The sequence below is a fragment of the Lagopus leucura genome, unplaced genomic scaffold (assembly GCF_019238085.1).
Source record: "Lagopus leucura isolate 7727_CA_CO unplaced genomic scaffold, USGS_WTPT01 Super-Scaffold_100004, whole genome shotgun sequence".
In the NCBI taxonomy this organism is placed as follows: Eukaryota; Metazoa; Chordata; class Aves; order Galliformes; family Phasianidae; genus Lagopus; species Lagopus leucura.
Window position 1 is genome coordinate 42,721,812 of NW_024962264.1, and position 26,502 is coordinate 42,748,313.

Consider the following 26,502-nt stretch of genomic DNA (forward strand, 5'->3'; position numbering starts at 1 on the left):
CTGAAGCCATTAATTTCCTCTTATGTGATTGTTAAGTAGGATTACTAAAATGTTGTTTTAACTACTTCATTGGTCATCCATTAATCAAACTGAGAAACAAGATGTTCTGTTTGTTAAGATCAGATTTTCTTTTTTATTCCTTGTGTATTAGTACAATGCCTCAATATTTAGGTTATACTGATCACATATTATTAGGTAATGAAAATAAAGAAATTCTAATTTTTTAAATTATTATTATTTTTCTAGGTAGCAGTATAATGTATGCAGATGAAGTGGAATTCTTGTCTTGTTCTATGAAGACAAATCAGGCACATAGTCATGATATAACCCAGGCTATCTTTACTGCTGCTTTTCAAAACATCACCCTGTTCAAAATATATGGGAATTTCTAGAAAAAATGGTATGAAGACTTCCAAAGATGGCTGGGTGGGATACATGGCATGCTATACCACGGAAATGGGACAATAGTTTAAATACATTGTCTCCCTCTTACCTACCTTACACAGAGATTGACAAAAGAAAAACACCCCTCATCCTTAAAGCCATCACTATATATATAAATAGGATCCAAGAAAATCCAGCTGAGTATAGCTAGACTGCCTGCTTTTCTGCCATGATGTTTCAAAGTTAGAGAAGAAAGACTTAAACTAGAGGGATTTAAAGATGGTTATTAGACAAGAAGTCTGAGCCTAATACTCAGAATCTGAGCTTAAACTCAAAATTTAAAACATTTGGGGAACCTGCAGTCAAAATTATCTGGGTCAAAAGCACATGAGATGCACTGGCTGCTCTGGTCCACTCACTTTGTTCTTTCCCATTGACAAACATGGGACCTACATTAGCTTTCAACAGTCTTCACAGAAACTGCTGCAAACCCTATGGGGGAAGAAGTGCTGGCACCAAAAAAACTGTAAACTGCAAAGTAGCCAACTCTGGCTTTATGTAAGGGAGTTCAATATCCAAGTGTCTACTGACACATTTCTGCTGCATCCACAGTGTGACTGGTAGTTTCAAAATGTGACCCTAAAATATCCATACTGTAGTTTTTACACTTCACAATACATTTTAATTTGAATATTCACATGGCAGATATATAGAAACAGCCAAGATGGTCATGTGTGGTCACAGTGCCTGTTTTTAAAACAGCTGGTGTAGAAAAAATTGTGCAAAAACATTACTGCTTTTGGAAGCATCCGCATACATCAAAGTAGAATCCAATTACTAACAGTCTCTCAAGGAGAAAAATCTGTTTTTCCAATCTTCACTGGTGAATATTTATTAGCTAGAAGTAGTTGATAAATTACTGAAAAGATGATTACAGGACAGACAGAAAAAAAACAACGAAAACTACATAAGAATACTTTTCCCTATCCTAAACATAGCACAAAATTGCACTTGGCTCACAAAACACTGACAGCATGAATTATTGTCAATTCCAGAATAAAATCCTAACACTTCAGTCAAAAACACAACACAACATTTTGAGCTGCTACATTGCTTACAATAAGATAACCTATTCTTGAATTCTGAAATGGGAAACGAAGCAGCAACAGTTTAACATTCAGCCATTCCTGCAAGCATGCCAGCACACTCAGACTGGGCAGCTAACACATACCGTAATTTATCTGCTATAGAGTTCCTTCCTCACGCAGGATTTGAAAGTAGTATACCTCTGTATAGGTTTGTAGCCCTGTGGAGCAGAAGATGGAGAAGTGCGCAGGTGCAGACAACACGTGAAGGCAGCCAGAGGTAAGCATAAGACAACAGTATCATGAAAATACAAAAAATGACTTTAAATGACAAATATCTAGAAGATACAGTATAGTAGGTTCTGGGTAAAATGGTTATTGCTTAGTCATTATGGTCCGAATCTTTCAGGTAAGAAAAAGGAAATTTGTAATGGAAAGGGAGTCTGTTTACATATGTTTAAACTAAAAAAAAAAAACGTAAAAAAAAATTAAACCAATCAGCAAATCATTTCTGAATATTTTTGTAAGTTTATGGCAATACTCTGACTGACCACTTGATGGCAGCTTAGTACACTAGTTTTTTTCAAAACCAAACAAAGTTTCAGGTTACGATACTGTGTTTCCAATAGAGAAATTTCTTCAAATAAACTCCTGAAGACATTTATTTTCTCAAAACATACTTCAAATCACAGGTATATGTCAAAATGAATATTTATCATGTTCTTGTAAGGGGCAGCACCTGATTCTCTTCTAAATTTATGGCTATGCTTTTAAATAGGACAAATATGATGCACATCTTTTAGAATCCCAGTTTCACCACACCTGTGTAATACTTTACTTTTCCTTTGTATCTTTTCCTTAGTATATCATTACAAAATGTCCTTTTCTATAACACATGTTCTTCTTAGTGAAATCTGTAATTACCTCAAGGTTCTTCTGGGCAAACATTTTAATAAAACAACCATTTAAAAAGTTGAATTACTTCAAATTACAGATCTGTTATCATCTCTTATTTTTGGATTTTTTTTTAGAATGGTACCCAGGAACTACACTGATCTGAGCAGACAATAACTGTAAGTTATTTCATATTAAAATCAGGCATTTAAACTTCATAAAAAGGTTAAAATTCTGCCAAGGCAAAAATTTCCATGTTACTAAAAACTACTGCACAAATGGAAATAATGTTCTTTCTTCTGTATAACATATCTGACCAAATCTTTATACAGATTCAAAACATAGTTATTAACAAAGATTTGTTAGTGATTTGTTAGTTTTGATTTAGCACAAGACAGTGTCCGAGCCTACCACGATGTAGGGGCTAAAAAGTAAATTTTTGCTTATTCTAGGCACATTAAATATTCTAAAACTTTTCATGTATGAATAATAGGATGCAATTAATGACACTTTCTACCAATTAGTTCTGGGCAAAAAGTTCTTTTGTATTCTCTAGTCCTCATTCTAAAACTAGATGGAAGGAGAAAGGTTCTTAAAATAAAAAGGAGGATTTTTACAGTTTTATTTCACAGGCCACTACAAAAAAAAAAAAAAAAAAAAAAAAAAAAATCAGCTTTGTGTGAGAAAATCTTACTTGAAATGACAATTGGTAAGTTCAGTACTGTAACTGTCTTGGAATACTAAAGAATGATCTCTGAATAATCAAACAAGCCTGAATGTCAGTATGTTTAGCAAAAACAAGATTGAATATGCTATTTCTGGTCACTGAACAATAGGACTAAATCATATCTCCTTCTCTGCAATCCAGGAGATATCTAGTATCTAAATAAAACTAGGCATGATTTATGAAGGAAAGTGCTACTCATCCACACATCCTTGTGAATTCTCCACAGCTTTTTATGGAGTTCTCTAGAATATTTTAAAGAGGCCAAGGCAAAAGTAATATACATGCATAAGTTTAAATAGCATTGGATGACATAGATTCTCAGGGACTATATGTGATCTCTTTCATGCATTTTGTGGAGTAAAAAAACATGTAAAACATTTACAAGAATTGCTTAGAAAGCAGACTGTGTCCTGGTTAAATTAACATACAGTGGCACAATTGAGAAACAATTAAAACATATAGCTGAACATCTTGAAACAGTTATGAAACAGTTATCATTCCCACACGATAATAAAAGGATTTGAGGACCAACAAGCAAATAAGATCATCACAAGTGCAGTGGTTGTTACCCACACTTTTAAATTAGATAATAACATTTAAAAAAAAAAAAAAAGTAGTAATCTAAATAGACTCAACAACATGGGAAATTTTAAAATTACATGTAGAAAGCTAATTTTGTGTGACTAAAATTTCATTACAGAAGTAATATACTGAAATGTGAATTATAGATATCATCATACACATCTTTTGGAAAAATCAAAGTTCAAAATTTATGTCTAGCTAGCGGGCTAAGCTGTAGGTAAGAACAGCACTTTGCATTTGATTAAAAGTGTTAACAGCTGTTATATGGACAAAGAACTGTGACTTCTATTGTTCATACTTTTTTTTTTCCCTCTGCTTCTATACAATTTCTTACACTAAACCTGAAGATGGCAGCAAGGCCTATACATTCACCTAGAGGAAAAAGTTGTACATGTGATTTACAAGTGGTTCCTTATGAACATTTTCTGCAAGTAATTTTCTGCCTTTTAACTTCTTGTAACTTAAAATGATAGATACAGGGTTAAGTTATCAAAGCAACTTTGAACCAGAATGTAGTGTTTTTCAGCAGAACCAATTTAGAAGACAAATTGTCTATTCCCTGAAAATAACCCAGCTGTTATTACTATCCTTGTCAGAGCTCTTAATGCCAATCTATGAGTTGCACAATACAGAAGAAATGACAGAATACAGTATGCAGTGAATTGATCATCTGTTTGATTAGTGTACTATGTTCTGTGTTCTTTGTATTACTTTTTGATTAAAAAAATAACCAAGAATGCCAGAAGGTATTTATCTTACAGACTGCTTTAGGATTTCTATAAAATGTTTAAACATATGAACCACTGATTTGCAACATATCCATGTCACAGGACAAATTAAGAAGTAGTAAGCAGTAAAATCAATTAATATAAATTTAAAACTTAAAATCCTTACCCTAAACCCTCGATTAAGTCTATCTTTCATAATGCCAATAAATTCTTTGTAACTCAATTGGTCATCTCTGTCGACATCAAAAATCTTGAATACCGTGTTCACCAAATGTGGTGAAAGCTTTACACCTGTGGCTACATAAACAGCACGCTTGAATTCATCTACATAAAGAAAACATCAGAAGAAAAAATAAACACAGAAATTTAAACTTTGAAATCCAAGCAATCTTTTAAACTAAGTTTTCACACTTATGCATTAAAATAATGAAATTTGAAAAACAGAATTGAATTTCATGAATCTAAGACAAATAATTCTCAGCTATAAAATAATACATGCAATATCAAATATTTTGTATGGAAGATAACAGTAGATATACTACACTATATCTAATAATAAAACCAGAAAATCATATTATAATTAAACTTACGTTACATTTATGCTGATGGCATTTACTTAACTGACAGAACAAAAGAAATAGAACTTAGGAAATAAAACATAGAAAACCATATATTCCATTAGTAAAGCCACATGAGGTAGGACTACACTGATGCTGTTGTGTCAGACTTCACTGAGATGCTACTTGGGGTGAGTACACAAGCTTGACCACTTCAATTTGCACTCCCCCATGCATTAAGGATTTTAGTTAGCACACACCTTTCAATTCCCACTTACTGATTTGTGAAAAAATCTGTCCCTCTTTGAACCTTCTGAATCTGTTTCCTTCCACAAACTTTTCAGCAGTAAGTTTCTGAGACCCACTATGTAAAGATGCTCTCACTTACTTTAAGCTGATCTCTTACTAGTGTCATCGATTGCCTCTTAACTCTCGTACTGATTTGATGTCAAACTGTCCTGTATTCAGCTTATCCAGCACTCACATGATTTTATAAGGCTTTACTGTATCTCTTAAGACTGAGACTTCTCTCTAAGCTCTTTTCAGAATTTTACCTGAGATGCTAAAAGGACAAACTGGGAATGAAAAGACATCTTCCTCTCTATTTTAGTCAACGGCTCTGTATTTTTGTCAAAAAAAAAATTGTTTAAAATTATCTGACTTTTTATAAACACTTACCTTGACCTATGGAACGACTTGCAAAATTATACATTTGCATTGCAATTGTAAAGTCTTCTAGGTTGTTTAAGAACTGGAAAAATGATCTAAATTCATCAAAGGTGATACCCTAATGAAGAAAAGAATGTGTATTAGCATGATTAAAAGTATCAGTAGCGACAACAAGGGAATAAACAAACCTTGCCTCTACATAAATCTACTTCATTTGAGAACAGATACTACAGTCATTGAAATAAACACGTTCGTACTGGAGTCAGTGAAATACAGAATTTGGATCTTGTAAAGAATGAAAGATGTCTTTCCTATTTTCCACTACAATGTATAGCAAATTCTTATTGAAAATACAGCCAGAAATATTTCCCTCCTACTTAAGTCTATCTCAAAAATTCCAAAAGGATTATTAAGATGTGCCAGTTAACACTGAGAATGAGTCTCGGTTTGTACAAATATTGCAAAGCCTACTAATGAGAACCACTACAAACCACTGTTATTTATGTGTATGTGCACTCACAAAAGGATGTGGAATTAATAAACATGACCTAATGTAAGCACTATATTCTAAGGAGAAGGTTTTACACATCCAGATTTAGCCACGTAGATCTCTTCAGTTGATGCTTTTAAGTCTTATATTGCAGGGCCTCTCCAATTAAAAAAAATCTTTTCCATTTTGACCAGAATTCAGAATTTCTTCTATAAAATGCAAAGTTTTTAAATAGCATTTTTTTCCCTTTCCTTGTGGTATTTGCTCTTCTTTTCTTTTGTCCTAGCTACTAATCCAAAGATATGATAATTTACTGCTACATCAATACTGAAAGAATCTTAAACAGAGACTTTGGATTAAGCCAGGACTGAATTAATGCTAGAATGGTATTAATCTCATCCTTCCCCATCCTTTGTACATAAAAAAGGATGTGGTTTATTTATTTTTTATTATTTGGACAGATCATATTTTACTAGAGAAAACCATTATATTAATGTACAAATTATGTTAAAATCCATGGAATTTCTTTAGGAGCTGGTACTTGTGTTAATTTCAGGTGCCAAAATGAATCACTAGATGCTTGGCATCCAGTTAGTAAAAGGAAGAAAACATACTGTGAGCAGGCAGCATGCCAACTGAACATTTTAACATGACCACATGCATGCCAAGTGACATTTCTTCCATTTATTTCTATTCCCCAATCATTAATAAGAACCACACAGCCATCATTAACTATATACAAGTGATCCACTGTTAAGACTATATACAGCCAGATAAAGCGTGTCAATGTTATTTCTGAAGAGATGTTACTCAGGTAGCAATATAAAAGAGAAGTAAGGGAAAGAGGATTTTTCAAATACCTCATTGCTAGAAATTTTTGTTGTTGTTGTTGTTTGAATCTTATTTTTTTTGTCATTTAAACTGAACTTGAATGTAATATAAAGCTTAAAAATATTACTAAATCACATAACGAACTATATTATTTATGTCATTTACTATTCTACTTTTTAGTCAGCAATTAACTTGAGAAATGTAAAATGCACAGATTAGGAATAGAATAAATTCCTGGTGCTACAGAAATCAGTGACAGAATCTCAGAATTTCAGTCCAGCAAGGTTATGTTTCCATCCTGAGAACACTGGGACTAAATGCTGTGGCCCACTACTATCCCAGAGTGGTTTAACCCAGCAAGCTGCTAAACACCACACCACCTTTTATTCACTCCCCCTCTCTCAGTTTGGGAGTATATACCCATATATATGTATGTATACATGCATATACACATATACATATATGTATGCATACAAACAGACAAAATGAGAGGCATAAAAACTGCTCACCTCCTGCCGACCAATGCCTAGTGTGTCTCCAGGCAGCAGCAACCTCCCCAGCCAACACCCCTCCATTTTAGGCTTTTTTTTTTTTTCCACGTGGTGTCATATGGTATGGAATATCTCTTTGGCCAGTTTATGCCAGCTGTCCCTGGTTCTGTCCCCTCCCAGCTCCTTGCACTCAGTCAGCTCCCTTGCTGGCAGGACAGCAAGAGAAACTGAAAAATTGAAACATCCTCGGCTCTCCACAGCATTGCTCAGCAACAACTAAAACTTGGGTGTGTTATCAACTCTGTTTTTCTTGTAAAGCCAAAACATAACATCACATCAGATGCTATGAAGAAAATCAACTCTGTCTCAGCTGAACCAGGTCACCAAGTTAAACACTTACCTTTTCTTCAGGAATCCTGCAGCGCATGTTTTCCAAGTAACTTGATGTATTTTCTACATTGGTATATCTCAAAAGAATATGTGCAAAGTCTTCCTCACTGATAGTGTTCATTCCATTAGAATAGGAAAGGAATTCTATTTCTAGAACCTCAGTTTGTAGGTTATCCATAAATCTGAAGCATAAACATGAATATGGAAAATCAATAATATTCCATATTTTTACAATTCTTGTATAAGCATGTCCATTAAAAGACTTGTAAAACACAAAGCCAAACAGTATGATACAAATTATTTCCCTTTTTGTAGCACTGACTGTACATTTGTTAATTCCATCCATTCCCACATTGATGTAATTTCAAATCAATGCAACAACCTTCAAAGATGCAGAGTTTTAGCAAGGATTAAAATAAATTACAAATTTAAGGATTACATAATTTCTAGCTTGTGTTTGCTTAATTGTTTTCAGTGGGGCACTGAAAATTTTTAATATTTTAATTTATAATTTTAATTTTATATTGGAATTTTTAATTTTTATGTGCCAGACAGAAAATATAATTGGATTGATAATTTCTCCAAATCTATTCCCCATTTATTTAACTTAGATTGAGATTAATCTCACTTTTCTCTCTTTAACAACCTGAGTAGGATGAGCCAGCTCTTCCAGCCTTTCAATATCACCCATTTTCTTTCCAACACTTCACTTATCTTGACATTTCTATGAACTCTTTTTAACAACACATTTGGTAAATTCTGGACACCAAATCTGGCTAATGAACAAAACAGCTGGTTACAACTTACAATATATGAAAGGAAATATAACTTCCCTGATCCTGCTTTATGTCCTAGCTATACTACCAATGACAAAAGTAGTTCTCTGGTCACGGTACTGTCCTGGAGCTGAAATCCACTGACTGTCAACCACAACCCATACCACTTCCCTCTTACAGGTCCCCAAAGTACCTGCCTTCTCAACACTGTAATGCTACTTCTTAATATATGACTTGACTTTTAAGAAATAAAATCATCTCAAATCAAAAAGATGCCTACGAAAAAGTGTAAGGAAAGCACAGTATTTCCCTGAGCCTCCAGTTCAGAGATTTTTTTCAGCTGGAAAAGTAGTTTTGAATAAAACTTGATGGATCTTCTTTTGTGAATATGACTAGTAGGTTTTGACCTCCATGGCATTCATAGTATATTCTGGGCACTGTAACTAGATTTCATGAAAAAACCACTATTTTCTGTTTTTTTGTTTTGAACTTACCACATCGTGATTTCCCTTGACAATCCATAATTTTTTATATTGTATGAAAAACAATATATTCTTTGTAACATACATGATATTAAGGGAAAATATTTCCCAAACATCGGATTAATTAAAACACACAGATAAAATAAACTATGAAGACAATAGATATTGGTACATAGGAAGCAGCACTGATGCAGGGCTTTTTATATACAATCACATAATCATCGAATATTCCATGTTGGAAAGAACCCACAGGGATCACTGAGTCCAGCTCATGGCTCGACACAGGACCACCAAACAACAGACCACACCTCTGTCTCATTGTAGCTTTTATTATATTACTCTATGTGCAGAACAAAGGGAAAATAAAATTTATATCCTATACACATTATATACACAAATACATAAATTATGTGTACGGTAATATAATACACATTAATTAGAACAAGCATGCATTTCTTTAAAAGTAATTCATAAAATTGAGACTTACCTATAAAAATCTTCGAAGTTCAGTTCAGCTTTTCCTTTCTTGCCAAAAAAGTGTACAAGCAGTGTTGTATCTGACAGTGAACTTGCAATATCATCAGTACGCTTAAATATTAGAATTAAAGAAAAAATGTATAAAAGAACATGACTGGATTACTTACAGAATGATAATTTGAGAATGTCTATCAACACAATAGATCTTTCTATAAAAAGATTTTGTGTTTCATGTTCATAGTGTTTAAAAAGATTTTAGTATTAAAATTTGTTAAATTAATTTAATCATATAAAATAGCATTTTTCCACACAAAATAGCGTTGAGTTGTTAACTGCATTCAGTAGAAAACACTTCAGCACAACAACCTAGTATTATGGATGCTGCAATGAATAATAATAATAAAAAAAAAAGCATAAAAAAACCCATGAACCCCTGAGGAAAAAACTGATCTAATCAGTTGAGCTAAATCACAAGAATAACTCCCTTTGTACAAAATCTCCCCTTCTTTCTACTGGACAAATATGAAGATATTAAAAAACTTCATGTAATCTTATATTTTCTTATATTCTATATGTTATTTTATACAAACTATATATTCCATGAATACTCAATAAGGTGTACTTTATTTGATTCATTATCATAAACAGCAGATGACTACTGTTCAAATCTTACTGTCAAATAGATTAAAAGCAAAATAAATATAAAAATAAATAAATAAATCCATGGAGTATTTTTTTTTTAATTCATTCTCCTAAAAATATTCCTAAAAATATGTTGTCTCTGCATCAGACATCAATTACTTTTTATTTTTTAATGCGTAGCAATACCTTTGCCTTAATAAATAACTATCAATTTTGAACACGCAGACTTATAAGAGTGGAAAAAACAAATTTTGTGCATCTGTAACCACATGACTATTATATGCGTGCATTTAACTTTTTTACTATATAAATATCCCTACAGCATCTATGTATGTGCATTGACCTTACCTCTTTTACAAAGACTCTTCAGATATTGAATAGCTAAAAAAATCAGTCAGTAAAATAAGGGTCTTAAACAAGCCATTCTACCATTAAAATTATGTAATTATGGACAATAAGAAAAAATATAAGGCACTAACAACACATTTTCCTTTTAAGATCCAAGAGCTAAAGAAGTAAGAGGAAAACTTTTCTATGCTATACTATCACCAGTTCAGGATTCTCAAGATTGTATTTCAATTACTTCAGCTTCCTCCTTATTCTCATATTCTTCTCCAGGGAGAAATAAGATGACATAGGATATATACAAAGAAAGATTTTCAAGTTCTTCAATTAAGACAGTGAGCAAATTAATTCAGAAAACTTATCACTATTTGTCTTTTAATATTGTAATCCTATACTACAGGGCACAATACACTGAAACACAGATACCCTGATTTCTTATGTCTTTTAAGCAATTAAATCTCTAAGTACATTCAAACAATTTCCCTCAAGTACACTTAAAAGATATCAAATGTTAAATTACAGCCTTTCATCTTGCAAAAACATTTCAAACCCTAAGACTTAGGCTGCATTCACTGATATGTAAAGAACCGTTTAACAAATACAATATGTAAGTTTTTTTTTTTTTTTTTTTTTTTTTTTTTAAACAATTCCCATTTGGTCAGCCTCACTGAAAGAACAACAAAAAACCCTGAAAACTTCAGCCCAGAAACTCAACCCTGTGTACTTCTCCATAGAACTGCAGGGAACTGAAAACTATGTCTTTACTCCTTTTGTCTTGGTAGCACTATATAAATTCTCTTTCTTAAGGGCAAATGAAAAAGCTTTAGTCATTTAAAGCTATTGTTTATTGTTAATAATAAGTTTTCTATTTTACATCAGTGAACACAAACCTGCCTGCATATATAAAAACATGAGACTATTTTGATCAAATATATTTTAAAGTCTTTTAAATAAGAATAAAAGTTTTTGATTAAAGGTCTACTAAATTTAATTTAAGCTCATGAGTGATGGTCCACTTGCAGAATCATATACCAAGAATGAAATATGAATATTATGCTTTAAATTAATGAGAGCTTTCTTACTGCAAGTCCTTGGTTTTTCAATAGTTATCACAGCCCTACTCACTTCCACTTTCAGTCAGCAACTTAAGAATAAATTTACAGGCCAAATTCAGTGCAATATTCCAGCATGATGGTGTAGTTGCTAAATTAGGTAGCAGAATCAATACTGTAAACTGCCCTTGCAAAAAACAGTGTGAAGACCAACTTTTTTTTTCCCTAGAAAGACCTTGTAAGTTGATTCTCACAACAGTAAACCATATTTACTCTCTTCTTCCACTTAGACAAGACCTTCTCAAAAAGCTATGAAACAACACAGACTCCAGTGTCAGCTAGGTTTAGGCTACTTAGTACAGATGGCTACAGAATCACTGAGATGGGAGAGTACCTGGGAGAGATAAGAACATGGATGAAAGCCAGCTGGCTCAAACTTAAAACAAGATAAAGACTGTTGTGGTGAGAAGAGAGAAATTCTCAGTGGAGCAAATGAAGGACTTAAGATTTTTCTTCATAAAATCATTTATAAGTGCGCTGAAAGACCTGTTATACACTTTACAGACAACTTAAACCAATGTTTAACATAGCTTTTATTAAGCCTCAATGACATTTTAATTTACAGACATCAGTCGGAGGCATTCAGTGTAAAAATTATCTCCAAATCAAAGCCCTGTAGAGATTACCAAGTATAAGGCCATTTATACTTGGGACTGAATTCATGTCAGCTGTAGATTAAGAATAAGACAATTCAGAAAATTTGTTTCCCCAAGTTCCTTAAATAGCCGATGAAATGAGAGTCCCTCTCTCTTCTCTCTGTCTCCCTTAGCACAACAGACAGGAACTCTGGTGCTCTGGACTCTAATATTAGGTGATTTAAATAAGGACTAATAACTGGATTAATAGTCTGGGAGCTCATCAATATAAAAGCAAGGAAAGAAAAATCAACTATTCTAGCTTAATGGAGGATTATTAATGCATTATTATGAATTATTAACTGTAAGTATTGGCTTAAAATTGAGTTCTTTAACACTAGATTCAGGCAATTTATTTATTTATGTTTCAGAAACAAATTCTAGCTGAGAGGGGTACAAAGAAGGTGCATTTGATACTCAGAAAATACACGTTCTATCTTAAGAGAACAATCAATGACCTTGTTTTGTTTAGCCTACAATAACAAAAACTGAAAGCTATGATCGTGTTTATAGACATAACCATAATTAAGAAGATGAACACCAAAGAATACAAAAAAGCCCTACTGAAATTAAGTAATGACAGACTGGTGTAAAGAGGCTATGAGTAAATTTAGCTCGGTGTTTAGACAAGGTTCATCCAAGTCCTCAGATTATAAAATATTTTCTGAAGAGAAACATTAATTGCTTTCAATGTGAAACATACATTGCTTACGAAGCAAAGAAAGGACTGTTTTACCCTGAAGGTTTTTCTTTCAGTTCCATGTTCTCTCTCTCATTATGATCCTGCTTATGAAGCGTGCGATTTAAGAGTAGACACGTGACACTCAGTGAAGAGATTGCTGTATATCCTTCAGTGCCACATTTAGATAAGCAATCAACTTCACCATACAAGGCATATGAAAGTTTAAAGGATCTATCTTCAGATCCACTTTAGTTATTCCAAAACAGGTCATGAAACAAGAATCTTAACAGAATTCAAAGAACTATGGAAATGAATTAGGCAGCTCAGGGATATGGCTAGTCCTCCATAATGATTCTGTAATATTAAAAAAGATTGACAAAATATGTCATGTTATACTGTAAACATTTCTGTTTCAATCCAACAGCTGCATGGTAACTGTTTTTGTGACGATAAGCTTGGATAATATACATTAAAGAGTACATTAAGGGCCTAAAGATTAAATGCTTAACAGACTGCAACTCTCATTAAGTTGTCTCATCACTGGAACAAGCCTAAATGACAAAGGCTTCCCGAATGACTGCTCTCCCCATGAAATATTGTTACTATTACTGTTAGAAAATGCTTCCTTACAATAATGACTGAAGAGGACTTGATTTTGCAATTCTTTCAAAAGACAACTTTATCTTTACTTGGAGTAATAGCTTTGAGTTACTGCACTGCACAGAACCAAGTCCATTACATTTGAGAACTTTCAGGTTTAAAAAAAAAAAGAAGTATAATGAAGAAAAAAACCAAAACACATAGAATAGGAAAACAATGAGAAGAAAAATAGATAAAATAGCAATATGTTTATGGACCAGAGACAGAGGTTGCCTTATACCTCCGCAAGGTCTGAAAAGAGAGCTTGGCTTGTGCTACGTCTCAAAGTATCCCAGTAGCTTCTGGGGACAAGGTCCTCTCCTTCTGTTTTAAGAACCTGCAGAAGTTTCAAGAAGGACAATAAAATAACAGGTAACAGACTTTAAAATCTTTTCTAATTGATCCTCAGAAACATGGCTCAATTATTTTGCTCCAACAAAAGGAAATTTCTACATCCTTTACATCACTTTGTACAACAGAATACTGGTTTATTACAGAGATCTGATTTTTACTTATACTGCAGCTGTGCCAAAATGTATCACAACCCCACCTTCTCAAACAAAACAAATCAGAGAAAGCACAGACCAGAATTATATTTTTACAAGTACATGTGAAAACAGCCATCTGAATTCAACATTTTGCTGTTGTTTTTTTCCTCATACATTTGTTTTGCCAAAATGTATTACCTTCTTATGATATTAAATTTATTTCCTTATTGGTCAAAATATAAAAGCCAGTATTCAACTAGATACACTAAATTAATTTCTCAGAATCATTAGGATGACATCCTTATAACAACGAGGAAAATTAAAAATCAAACCTAATAAAGCCCAACTTTAATTGTAACAATACATATCAAGAAAACACTGTGTGCATCTAATGAACTAAATTACCTTATTTTAATGAAAAATAAACATACAGTCTCTCCAAAGGAAAAAATGATTACCATTTTGCTTTAGACTGGACTGCTGAGAAATGTGTAACATATCATTATCATGAAAAATACCATTAGCATTGAGTTAAAGGTTTACTGTCTGTGTATTTCACTCAATGACAAACATAGAAATATAAATATATGGAATTCTCTAGATGTTGAAATATAGTATGATTTCTACTCTTCATTTTCCCTTAATGTTCTTCAGAACAATACCTCGGGTAACGGGTCTTCAATACACCTGCCATATTTTCACTAGTGATATATTTACATGAGCAAAGGTATTATTTAAGAGCTTTTAATAATGCAGTGGGGCTCAGTGCATATGGGACTGTCACATATTAATTTGTCTCAGCAGTATTTTATATATATATATATAAATAAATGAATATGTATATGACTGATTATATAATTTACATTTTTTTTTTAAATAAAGTTCAATACTACAGAGGCAAGCAATATTTCTGCACTAAGTTAATTTGCAATTTTACAAAACAGAAATAATAATATACATTGAGAAGTGAAGTCTTGGTTGCAAAATATTTGCTGGAGGGTATTTTTTAACTTGCCTGCTGCTTCTAGAAGTTGTTATTTACTTTCTCCTCTATCCCGTTCCATTCAACTCTTTCATGAATTATCATCAAAGAAATATGACAAGCTACTGGGAATAATGCCCTTGCTTAATATATACATTCAGTCCTAAATTGCTCAAATAAAAAAATTGGTTTATTTCAGTGTGTACAAGATTAGGCCCTTAGGGCTTCAGTTTCTCTCTAACTCTTACTTATCCCTTTTATATCTTCTAAGCCATGGGTAGGAACAACACCTTCCTTTGTTATGCATACAATTCTGTAATATATTTATCTTAAGTCTTTGCTGAACTTAGTCTTTTTAGCCAGTAGAATTAGTATTTTATGGCATGCATACTTTCATTACATGCATCTCATCATCATCATCATGTTTCAGTTGGCATTTGGCTAGTAAAAGCACTCATGCAACACATGCAGAACTAGTCTTAACAACTGCAGTATGCACCAGAATATGACTTGAAACAACCTAAGCAAACAAGAATACAGAAATATTTAAACCACTTGAATCTGCACTGCATGCATTGTTTTTGCTAAGTCTTGACACTTCTCAAATAATTACAAATGTTTTTAAAGATGAGGAAAAGGGCCTAATGCATCACTTGTGCCATTTCCCAGACAGTTTAAGGCTGTACTTCCTTGGTCTACAGCATCTTCTCCTATGCAGGTCATCAACAGAAACTGAAAAGGAAACTACCTTTCTGTTGAAGACTTTTAAAAAACCTGAGGAACCATTTTCTCTCTTGCCAGTTGTAATTAGTACTTGTCAAGTACTAATTAGTACTTGACTTGAAAAAAGTAGTAAATATCCTTAAAGCATACTATTTCAATTCACTGGTGAAGACTGCATAAAAATATTTAAAAATATTTAGAGTACATACACTGTTAGTAGGAGTATGATATCCATAAAGTTGAATACGCTGACATACAGCAAAAATGCGCCAAGCCAAGTATCACATGTAGGTGTGAAGACAGAAAGAAAAAATAAAGACAATAGAATAGGTTAGGATATATTTTACATAGTATCAGATTTTAAAATTTATTTTTAAGGTGACAGTGGATAGAAAATGGTTTATTTTTCATCTTATTCCTTAAATTTTTAAACAGAAGTAGACAGTTGAATAGAACGTTATCGGGTGGAATGTTCCATTTTGTAATCTTCCATTACTTTTTCCAAACTGAAGAATTTTCACTGTAAATGTGAAAATCTCAAATGAACATTTGTTTCTTTTCTGCTGTGGATTTGACAGAAACTGGACAGAAATTTGTCCATCAATAAAAGTTTCTGCTACTGCTGCCATTGTTCAGACAAACCACAATCTTGTCTGTTTCTGACTTACCTTTCTCACACACACACTAGACACAAATTTGACATTAAATGAGTATTCGATGTTCCACAAAAATCTATTCACATAATAATAACTAAAAATATTTGGCATTGGTAACAAAAAACATTTAATATAAAAATAATTATGAATATAAAGTCTAACTTTGCTTATCACCTTTTATCATCTATACTAAAACTATCACAATAATATCAAGTATCAGGATCAGCATTTCTATGTTAACAGTTTTCCTAAGTTATGAGAATGGGAGCATAGTTTGCTTTTGCTAAAGAAACGTCTCCCTTTCATAGACAATGATATTGAGCCATTACTACTCAGTTTTCCTAGATTTATAGATTCCAAATGGAATCCATGCTACTGTCCTTAGATAAAACAGAATATTCTAATTCTCTGTTTTCAAGAACCACTTCACTATTTTCCCCAACAACTGCAGTAACTGTTCTTCTTATGAAAAGAATTTGTTTCAAAAAAGAGAAAAGTGATAAGTTAGCACAATACATCACTGCCCTAAAGATAACAAAGTTGACTACCAGCTACAATTACTCTAATTTTACTTACCAACATTGCACGTTTTTCTTCGTCTCCTTTTCTTTCTCTCTTCTCATTTTTTTTCCTGAAAATCTCCTGTAGCTACAAAACAAATGATTTTGTTCTTGTATAGCTTTTGGACTATTTCACATACGTGACAGTCATTCTCCATGGGTAACATAGCATGCAGTATGAAAATGCAGTTCTTCAGTAAAATATCAATTACACTTTTTTGTTTACATTTGTGCCTTCATGTTCCTTCTCTCATCTTAAGTGTAAGACAGAGAAGCAAAAGGATTTTGTTTTTCACAAAATAAAGCTAACTCTATTTGGAAGCACAATACTCAGAACATCTTCTTTAGCTTTGTATTTTAGCCAAACTACGCCTGTACTGGCCTACAAAAAGGGGGAGTTCCAGCCTTTTTCACCTCCTCTAAGCACATCCTTTGTTGTCAGGTACTATTTAATACAGCTGTGCAGCTAAGCAGTCAGCTGGATCAATCCTTTTTACATGTTAAGTTTCTAGACAGATCAGTTCTTACTCTGCTGGCACAAGCATGGGGTGGAAACACCTGGTGGGGGCGAAATATTCTCTGTAAGCAGCAACAAACTACTCCTCAAGAGTAATTTATCAAGTACCTTTGTTTTTTCAAGTCTGTTCAAAGAACACTTTCGAGTCTTGTAAAATACTTCTTTTACAAATCTCTTTATATTAAGAACTTTAAAAGTGACTTCTGAGACAACCTCAAACAAAGGATTCAAAAAATACACTTTTATTTTTGGAAATCACAGTCTTCATGTTATGATCTGTACTTATCTTTGTAAGTATCCATAGTCTTTAAATGCTTTTTATAGTAATACTTTTTAATATGTCCAAACCATTAGAAAAAAAGTGTATCGTTATTTATTTTTCACAGCAGACAGAGCACTACTCCGATGGAACTCTGATGCCATCTACCAGTGAATTTCAGCTTTTCAAAAACTGCATCAGAAAATGTTATACTGCCACTTCTAGCATGTGCTAATCACAAAACAAGCCAAAGAGAGCATGCACTATGGCTGAAAATTTGTTCCATCCAGAATATGGTATTTTCAGAACCAAACATCATGGTGTGCAAATAACGGCAGCTTAATTACACAGTTGTGGCAGTTGCTTCATAGACTGAATTCTACCTACCATGAGATAAAAACACAGTACTGTAATTACATGAATACAGAGCTCCACATGGATCAGAACGTGATCAGTAAAATGCAATGTGTTGAAAAACTCTGCAAAAATTTTTTCCAAATTCAATTGAATAAAATATTTTAGAGATGGTAGATAACTAAGATAAAGGGATCAGGAAACTACTGCTGAGTTATGACAGTGAAAAACCAAATGAATGCAGCATTTAGAGACTGAAGTGCAAATGCTTTTAAAAATAATATTTTATGGATTTCCATATCTTTATAAATTGTCTCTAGTGCAAGCACAGACCACAATATTATCCTTGTCACTGTACCTATTTTTAAGTACAGGATCGATTTACAGATCATGGCCTGTCTTTTCATGTTTTTTTTTTTTACAAACTTACAGGCACACAAACTACTGCAGTGCACCAGGATAGTCACAAGAGGACATTTACCTAGATTGCCTAGAATATTACAGATGGAATATTAGTTTGCAACTTAAAACTGTGGAAAGAAGAAAAGTAAATGAAAAGACAGAAGCAGAAAGAAAATACCTAGTGAAAAGTGAAGTGACAAGCCATAAAGTAAAAGAGAAGAGTGGCAGTAATTGAAAAACAAAAAACAAAAAACAAAAAAAGAAAATATCAAGGGAAAAAAGCAATGCATCCTTGAATGTATTTTCCCTGCCACTGAAGCAAAGAGAGTAGGATTCTGTTGCATTCACCACTAAAGCACTTGCTAAACTTCTAGAAATGGATCTTTTGTTCAGAATGAGTGCTATAGGATACCAGTGAGTAGAAAACCAAATGTGAAAGGATCTAGGAGTACTTTCATAGGAACATTGTTTCCATGGATGAGATTGACTGCCGAGAGCAGCAAACCGAAGATCTCCTGTAACAAGGGAACACAATCCTTCTGTTCCCTGACCTCACCCTTATGACATAAGCAAAGAGAAAAGCACAAACACCTGAGGAATTAGTTTACAAAACCACTAGAGCTTTTATCAGAAAACAATGAGTATTTTGCAGGTCCTTATTATATGTATGCTTTTTCTTGGGATTCAGGTAACAGATGGTCTCTACACCATTCCCTAGAAAGTATTACCTTGACTTCCAATTTTATGATAGCTGATTGTCATCAGAGAAGTATTTTGCAAATGCTACATAAAGCATATGTTTACAGTCTCCTGCTTCCAAGTACATTGGAGATTATGCACAGCCATGCACTGTGAGTACAGATGACAAATACATACTCTGCAGCTAGCTATATTCTGAGCTGGAGCATCACTGACTCAACTTTCATTTTCATATTTACTTTTCTTTACACAGACATCCTCTACTTACAGTTTTTCTTTTGTCTTTCTTACTGACACACTAATACAGCAGAATTACAGTCAGGTTTAATCTACTACACAGATTTGTTTAATATGGTGTTAGGAGGAAATCAGTAAGTCTAATGTTTGAAAATCTTCCTTTGCTCTATCCAGGAAACAGACTATAAAAGCACACCTAGAAAGACAGATGTAAATATCCATCCTTAAGTATCCTTACTTCCCTCTTTTACACACTTATTTACCCAATATCATTTTCAGCTGAGGATTCTGTAAGGCAAAGGCTCCTGCTTCAATTTCCTCTGCCATTCTTTATATTACTTTGACATCCTATGCCACTAGGTAGTTTGAGGAGTCATGAAAGATACTCCTTCTTTTCCCCACTTGGTCCATCAGCCAATTAACTCAAAGTTGGGTGGCTTTTTTTGGGGAGGAGATTGTTACCGGGAATAAGCAAATAAAAATAAATGTACATCTAATATTATAAGAAAAAAATGATTTGCAAGCCATACTTTGCACGAAGTGGCAGTTTCCAAAGCAAAGGAAAACTATTCTGATGGAGCTATGCCAAAGAAAACAAGTGTTCCTAACCTCAGATCTCACTCACTTGGTTGTACATCCTTGAAAAGGAGAACTGAGGAAAATGCAGTGTGTTGAGAACAATTTCTTCCAAGTTTCTGTGTTCTTTTAGTTAGCACAGGTTACCTGGACTGAGCCACATAAGTTGAGTTGGAAACAATACAGAAATTGTCTATACTTACTCAGCAGAAAATAAAGGTCTTGTGCTGTCTTCAGAAAGCCTATGTAAACCACTAACCAAGAATCTTTAAATGTTAATTTCTAAAGAAATATGAAAACTACTGTATAACCAAGATGTTATAATTGCAATATAATCAAAAGAGTAAGGCAAAAGCAAACAAGGATCGCAAAAGAGAATAAGTAGAAGAGCTTACCCTTGGGTTGAGCTCACTAGAAGATACCAAAAGAGGAGGATCTCCAGAAGAGATCCTTCCCCTCTGGTAGCCAGCTCTTAAATAGGTCCAGGAGGGGTGGAGCCAGGCTCCACCCCTTCCGGCAGCACAGGTGAATTGCCTTCACCTGTGCTCCTCTGGCTGACTCAAGGCTCACCTCAGGTGATTAATCAGAGGTTCAGGCTGTGACTCAGCAGTTCCCATACAACTACATTTGCCATCATCATGAGTCTCAATCACAACAAAACCTGAATTTCAAGATTATATAAAAACATTAAAAGGCTGAAAGTTCAAATACTGAAGATACACATACCACTAAGAATTCCTTTTTGTCCACCATTTCATTGCCATCAGTATCAAACATGTTGAAAGCAATTCTAAAACCTGCATGAGGCTCTGCCAAAAAACAAAAATAATAATTTCTTCATTAATTGGAAAAAAACACATGTATAAAACCCTAAGAAATTATGCAGCATCTTATATAAAAACAAATAAACAAACATCCTCAGCTAGTTTAAATTAGTAAATTTGTGTACAGAGTAAATGCAAACCACAAAATCAATATAAAATATTATTAATATTATGAAAACGTAAGGGATGGTCACAAAGTCACAGATTATGAGAAATATACAGTAGAAACAAAACACGAAAAATCCAAGAAAAATACTTAGCAGTAGTGGCTGGTTCAGCAGTGGATAGTAATCATTAATAATTACAGGTATGTTTTGTTGGGTTTTTTTGTTTGTTTGTTTTTAATAAATCAAATTTGCAAGAAATAAACTTTCTATGAAAACACTGTTTTCAAAAGACATTTTGAAAAATTTTCTTTTTTTTTTTTTTTTTTTGCAAAAACATGTCAAAACAAATGATACTTTGATAGAGACTTAAATTTCTTGTTTATATGTGTCAAGTCACAGAAATTTGAGATCAGGTTAAAATTTTAAATCAGTTCATAAACACGTGGACTCTGACGGCAAACATATGCGAAGTCTTTGGACAACATGCTTTGCAGGATGAATGAGTTATGCCGAAATTTAGTCCAGACAACATGGAAATGATAGAAGAATTGATGCAGTAACTATAGATTGTAAGGGTTGAGGGTAAAGTTCCTGCTCTGTTTCACAAGTATTGATATCAGTTTGACAGATTTTCTAAAATAAAATAGATGTTATTGATATCACTGTGCCATTGATATCATCCTTTACATAGAAAGATGTAAAACAATACAATAATGATGCATGTTTTCTCTTCTCCCTATATTCTCTTCTCCCAATATCTTTATGAACAGTAAATTCGGTACATTCAGCATAAACAACTAAAAATTTTATTGGAATATAAAAAAATAAACTTGAGCTCTTGACAGGGTTTTAACCTCAACCTTCTCAAGAGTCAGTAAGAGGTGTTTTAAAGAATAAATGACGTAAAGCATAAGATTCCTGTAGGACAGGAGAAGTTCAAACAAACAAGGATATATCTTTTCCATACTTAGATATGTAAGAGAGAACAAAAAATAATATTCTAATGCACAGCAATATATTCAGAGCTTAAAAATTTCTAAGGAAGGATTTTTTGTTTGCCCTTCCCCCAAACACTTACTTGTTAAAATACATAAGAGGAATAAATATTCTGTGTAAGATATCACACCTGAAAACATCAATAGAAAAAATGATGTTATATTAGTTTTACATTGTCTTCACATCTTAAACTCAAAGGTATTAAATCTGTGTATAAGAACGAGCACTTCCATACATGCGGATATGCAAATTCTTTTTTGTTTGCATTAGCTGACTAAAATATTGACGTACTTAGGTTCTTTTCTCTATTGTTTGTTGGCCGTTTTAGTTTACTTTTGGGTATTCTTGGTGGTAAGTACAGTAAGTAAGGCAAAATAACAACTACAGTCAGTGGAGAATAGCTCACCAAAGAGAAGCTGATTAGATTCATGGTTTATTTGACTCTGATAATCTCACCAATAATGACTGAAAACAGTCTAACAGCATGAGAACATTTTCTAGTTTTCAGAACAGTACTCCCTCCTGATGCATACTGTTTGAAAACAGCCCTTGATTTTTACTGTGTGCTTTGTAAGGGCATGTCCTATGTTAACTGAAAGCTTGGCCTAATATTACTGATGAAAGTACAGCTTGTACTTTTGAATTCTCTTTATATGCACGCCTTCACAATAATCACCTGAAATTTTTACTAAAGCTCTTATTAAACAAATACGTGCATTTTATTAAATGTGTTTAAAGCCTAAAGGAATCTGTGCTATTGTATTCTATGTTCAAAAGACCCATAAGGGTCTTCTGTCTAAACTTTTCATCCTTTGTTAGATGTCAATAGGCAATCACAGTATTGAATAGTGCTCCTTTTCAGAAATAAAGAGAGCAAAATTTAAGATAGAACTGAAGTCAACATTCAAATAGTATGTCCAGTACTGTAAGAGCCATACTGCTTCCCCTCCCCTAGCTCTTGGGTGTAAAGGTAACGTAGCAGAATCCTGCAGTTACTGGCTCTTTTTTCCAAATCAAGTTCAAAATATGATGCCCATGACATCAGCATGGCATGCAGGCTCTTACTTGCTGGTGAAAATGCATAGCTAATGTTGGTGACCATGTTGAAAAACAGTGTTTTGTAGCTGAGAATTTGCTCTGTAAACTAGTGCTATTGTGTTCTTTGTAGCTGTTTCCACAAAAATAAATAGGAGGCATTATATTCAGAGCAAGCAATATAAATAGTCTCATGATTTTTTTTCACTGAAACACATATAATTTAACCTTAGACACTGTATTATCTATATGGGTTTCACAATTATTCAACAAATTTAATTTCCATACTTCAAAAGCTGTCAAATTAAGAAACTTTTAAAAACAATATTTACAGCACAAAAAGTCCAAGTTCATTCTTTCCTTTAATATTCACAAGGACTTCCTGCCTTTCCAGCTTTGCACTGAAGATTTTAAGAACAGTGGTAAAACTCACCCCAAGTACTTCTTCATTTATGTTCTCCAATAACACAACAATGTATCAATATGTGGCTAGAATTCCTACAGTGCTTCGCAGAAATTCTTTGACAATACCTACTGAAGTCTGTTTGGAAAAGCACCTATCAGATACCTCACAGCTCCTCATTCAGTGATGTAGGACATTCTTTAATAGACAGTCATCGTCTGTACAATAAATGTAAAAAAATGAATTTGTTTGTTTGATGGCACTTTCTTTGTTGCAAAACAGAGGAAGGAAATGCAATTGTCAGATCGTCCACCACATGAAGACAGCAATACAAAAAGCCTTGAAAGCATTCTCTCCTTTTGTTTGTACTGGTATATGGTAGCTGCAGACAGATAGTTCTGGTTGACTGCACTGACTGTTACGGGAGAGAGGCTCTGTAATTTCAATTTAACAAAAAGAAAAGCTTATATCAAGATCTGAAAGCATAGGAGGTCACTCAATGGTAAAACATAGCAAGACCTAAGGACAGCTGGCATAAATTTGTGTAGTGCAACTAATTCAAACAAATCTATGGCAAAATACATCAATATAGTCCTTTACTACTTGCTTAATATTAAAACGTGCATGTTTTAGAGAAAATGAGTTAAGATTAATCTGGAAGCACTGATGCCATATAGTAATGAAATTAAATCAGAACGAAGGAGACTTGAATTCTAGTCTTGTTCCTTTCATCAACTTACTAAATGACTTAATGAAGGACTTCTCATTTATTGTATAGATATAAAATATTGCATTTTATAGATAACATAACAATTAACTTACTTTGTAAAGTGTACTGAAAAGCTATGCAAGCACTAACTTTATTACACTAGTTTTGATCCTCTTAGTTGCATCAGCTTCTGTCGAATTTCACTAACATAAAACTTAAGTATTGTTGAATCAAGACTATATTTTGGAGATGTTTTATTACAGACTTGCTTTTAATTAATTATACATTGACTTAACAGAATCTGAATTTTTATTTAATTAATATTTCAAGATTGAGCTGTTCTGACATCAGCCTCGAGCAAAGAAATACAATGCAAATATATGCCAGTATCTGTGTCTCTCTGCAGCACTGGCTGCAGACTCAAGGCAGAAAGAGTTAAGCACAGTTTACAATTAGACTCCATGAAATTCAAGCCTGTGAGCTGCTTTGAGAGTAGGGGCTTATCGACTCCATTAACAATGTCAAGATGTAGTCAGGGGCTGAACTCAATCTCTACAAGTACCTTCCAACCTCTGCAATTCTGTGTCTCTGTGAAACAGATCCTTCAAATAAATGCACACATTTGTTTGGAATTTTTTTTTGCTGGTATGAATATTTTATACATCCATATCATTTTTCTTTATAGCAATTACTTGTGGTTGCTTTTGAAATTTTCAATAGTCCTTTGCCATAATGAAAATAAGCAAAAGAATATGTGGTTTATTTATTATAAACAGCTTTTGAATATTTGTACACAATTACAGCTTTTTGAATAAATAAATGGAAAGATGAAATGAAAACCAAAGTATGGCTCTTCCTTTACCAATAGTAAGAATTTTAAAGGTTAACAAAACCTTCATCTTTGACTTTACAGGAATATACAGCATTTCTGAAACTCTGTTTCAAAAAAGGTATTTATTCAATTACATCAGTGCCATTAGTGTAAATTATCTTCTTGAAGATGTGACTCAGGTTAAAGCACAACACTACTTCAGCACCAATAAATTAATACATATGACAATTTGGTTCAGGAAAATCACAGAATTGTAGGGTCTGGAAGGGATCTCCATAGATCATAGAGTCCAACCCCCCCGCAAAGCAGGGCCCCAACAGCAGGCTGCACAGGTAGGCTTTCACATGGGTCTTGAATATCTCCAAAGAATGGGAATCTACAACCTGCTTGGGCAGCCTGGTCCAGTGCTCCAGTGCTCACTGTGAAGAAGTTCCTTTGCATATTAGTAATAAATTCTTACCCCTCACCTTTCTCATTAAGAGTACGGAATAATTTGGATGAGCCTTTCCAAACTGGTGGTGTCTCCATAAGGATCTGATTCAATTCCTACAGAAATAAAATTAGAAACATATTGACATGTATTTAAATGATTAAACAAAGACGTTACTGGATTATGAGTAAGTGCTAGGAAATCAACATGAAAGGAAATGCTTGCAACTCTGCAATTTAATTTAATTTGAGTTTAACACACTGACTTTGGGAAGTACTCATATAAATTTTGCATATGTGATTAATCCAAAAATTGGTCATCTGAGAAAACTCACACAAATACTGTTTACAGAATTGGAAAGACACACAGAACTTTTATCAAAACCTTACTGAAGTCCAGGCAGGAGACTCATCCTTAGCTTCAGGTAATATGCGCAGCAGTGAGTAACTTCAGCAGCAAATATATTTTATGTTCTTTTAAGATACTTGACCTGAACCACAGCAAACTTCACCCACGAATGCGAAGATACTTTACTCTCAATACAGGAACACAGACACAGTTCTCTTGCAGTTGTACAAATATGAAAAAAAAAACGGAAACTGAAGAGGCACTTCAATACCACAAAAGATACAGAATGGCATTAGTATTTCAGCTGCTACACTTAAACAATAAAGAAACTCAGTCAGATACAAGCTGAAGAAGAAACTGATGGAGGTTTGAGGAAGTCAGTAAATCCAACACAACATGCTTGAGCAGCTGTGCCTGATCGAGATTCTAGACTCAAATCTGTCTAAAGTGACAGAAAAGTAAGAAATTAAAACTTCTTTTTTTGATAAATGTTAAAAACTCACTTTCTTCTGCCACTCCAAGTTCACATCATGAAAATGCATGGTTATAAGATAACATAGGAATTATTACTCACCTGCTTGGAAAGGGATCGCCACGTTTTAGCACCTGCAACAAAAGACAAAGTTTAGACATATAAAATTCAGTTATACCAGTATGGTGTCATTACAATTATAATGTATCCATATCCCATTTTCTATTTAAAAAGAAAAAAAGAAAAAAAGAAAAAAAGAAAAAAAGAAAAAAAGA

At 33.4% G+C, this 26,502-nt stretch overlaps 1 protein-coding gene across 1 annotated transcript in view; it reads right to left on the minus strand.

Annotated features, from left to right (window-relative positions):
* Positions 1 to 26,502, minus strand: part of MICU3 (mitochondrial calcium uptake family member 3) — a 47,736-nt gene that overhangs the window by 6,519 nt on the left and 14,715 nt on the right. Inside the window, exons 3-13 of the mRNA XM_042871214.1 lie at positions 26,330 to 26,361; positions 25,445 to 25,523; positions 22,081 to 22,128; positions 20,798 to 20,880; positions 17,044 to 17,115; positions 16,021 to 16,059; positions 13,860 to 13,955; positions 9,574 to 9,674; positions 7,839 to 8,010; positions 5,636 to 5,744; positions 4,567 to 4,724 (exon numbers count right to left, since the gene is read on the minus strand). Coding sequence (XP_042727148.1) covers positions 4,567 to 4,724; positions 5,636 to 5,744; positions 7,839 to 8,010; positions 9,574 to 9,674; positions 13,860 to 13,955; positions 16,021 to 16,059; positions 17,044 to 17,115; positions 20,798 to 20,880; positions 22,081 to 22,128; positions 25,445 to 25,523; positions 26,330 to 26,361 — 989 coding nt within the window. The remainder of the gene's footprint in view (positions 1 to 4,566; positions 4,725 to 5,635; positions 5,745 to 7,838; positions 8,011 to 9,573; positions 9,675 to 13,859; positions 13,956 to 16,020; positions 16,060 to 17,043; positions 17,116 to 20,797; positions 20,881 to 22,080; positions 22,129 to 25,444; positions 25,524 to 26,329; positions 26,362 to 26,502) is intronic.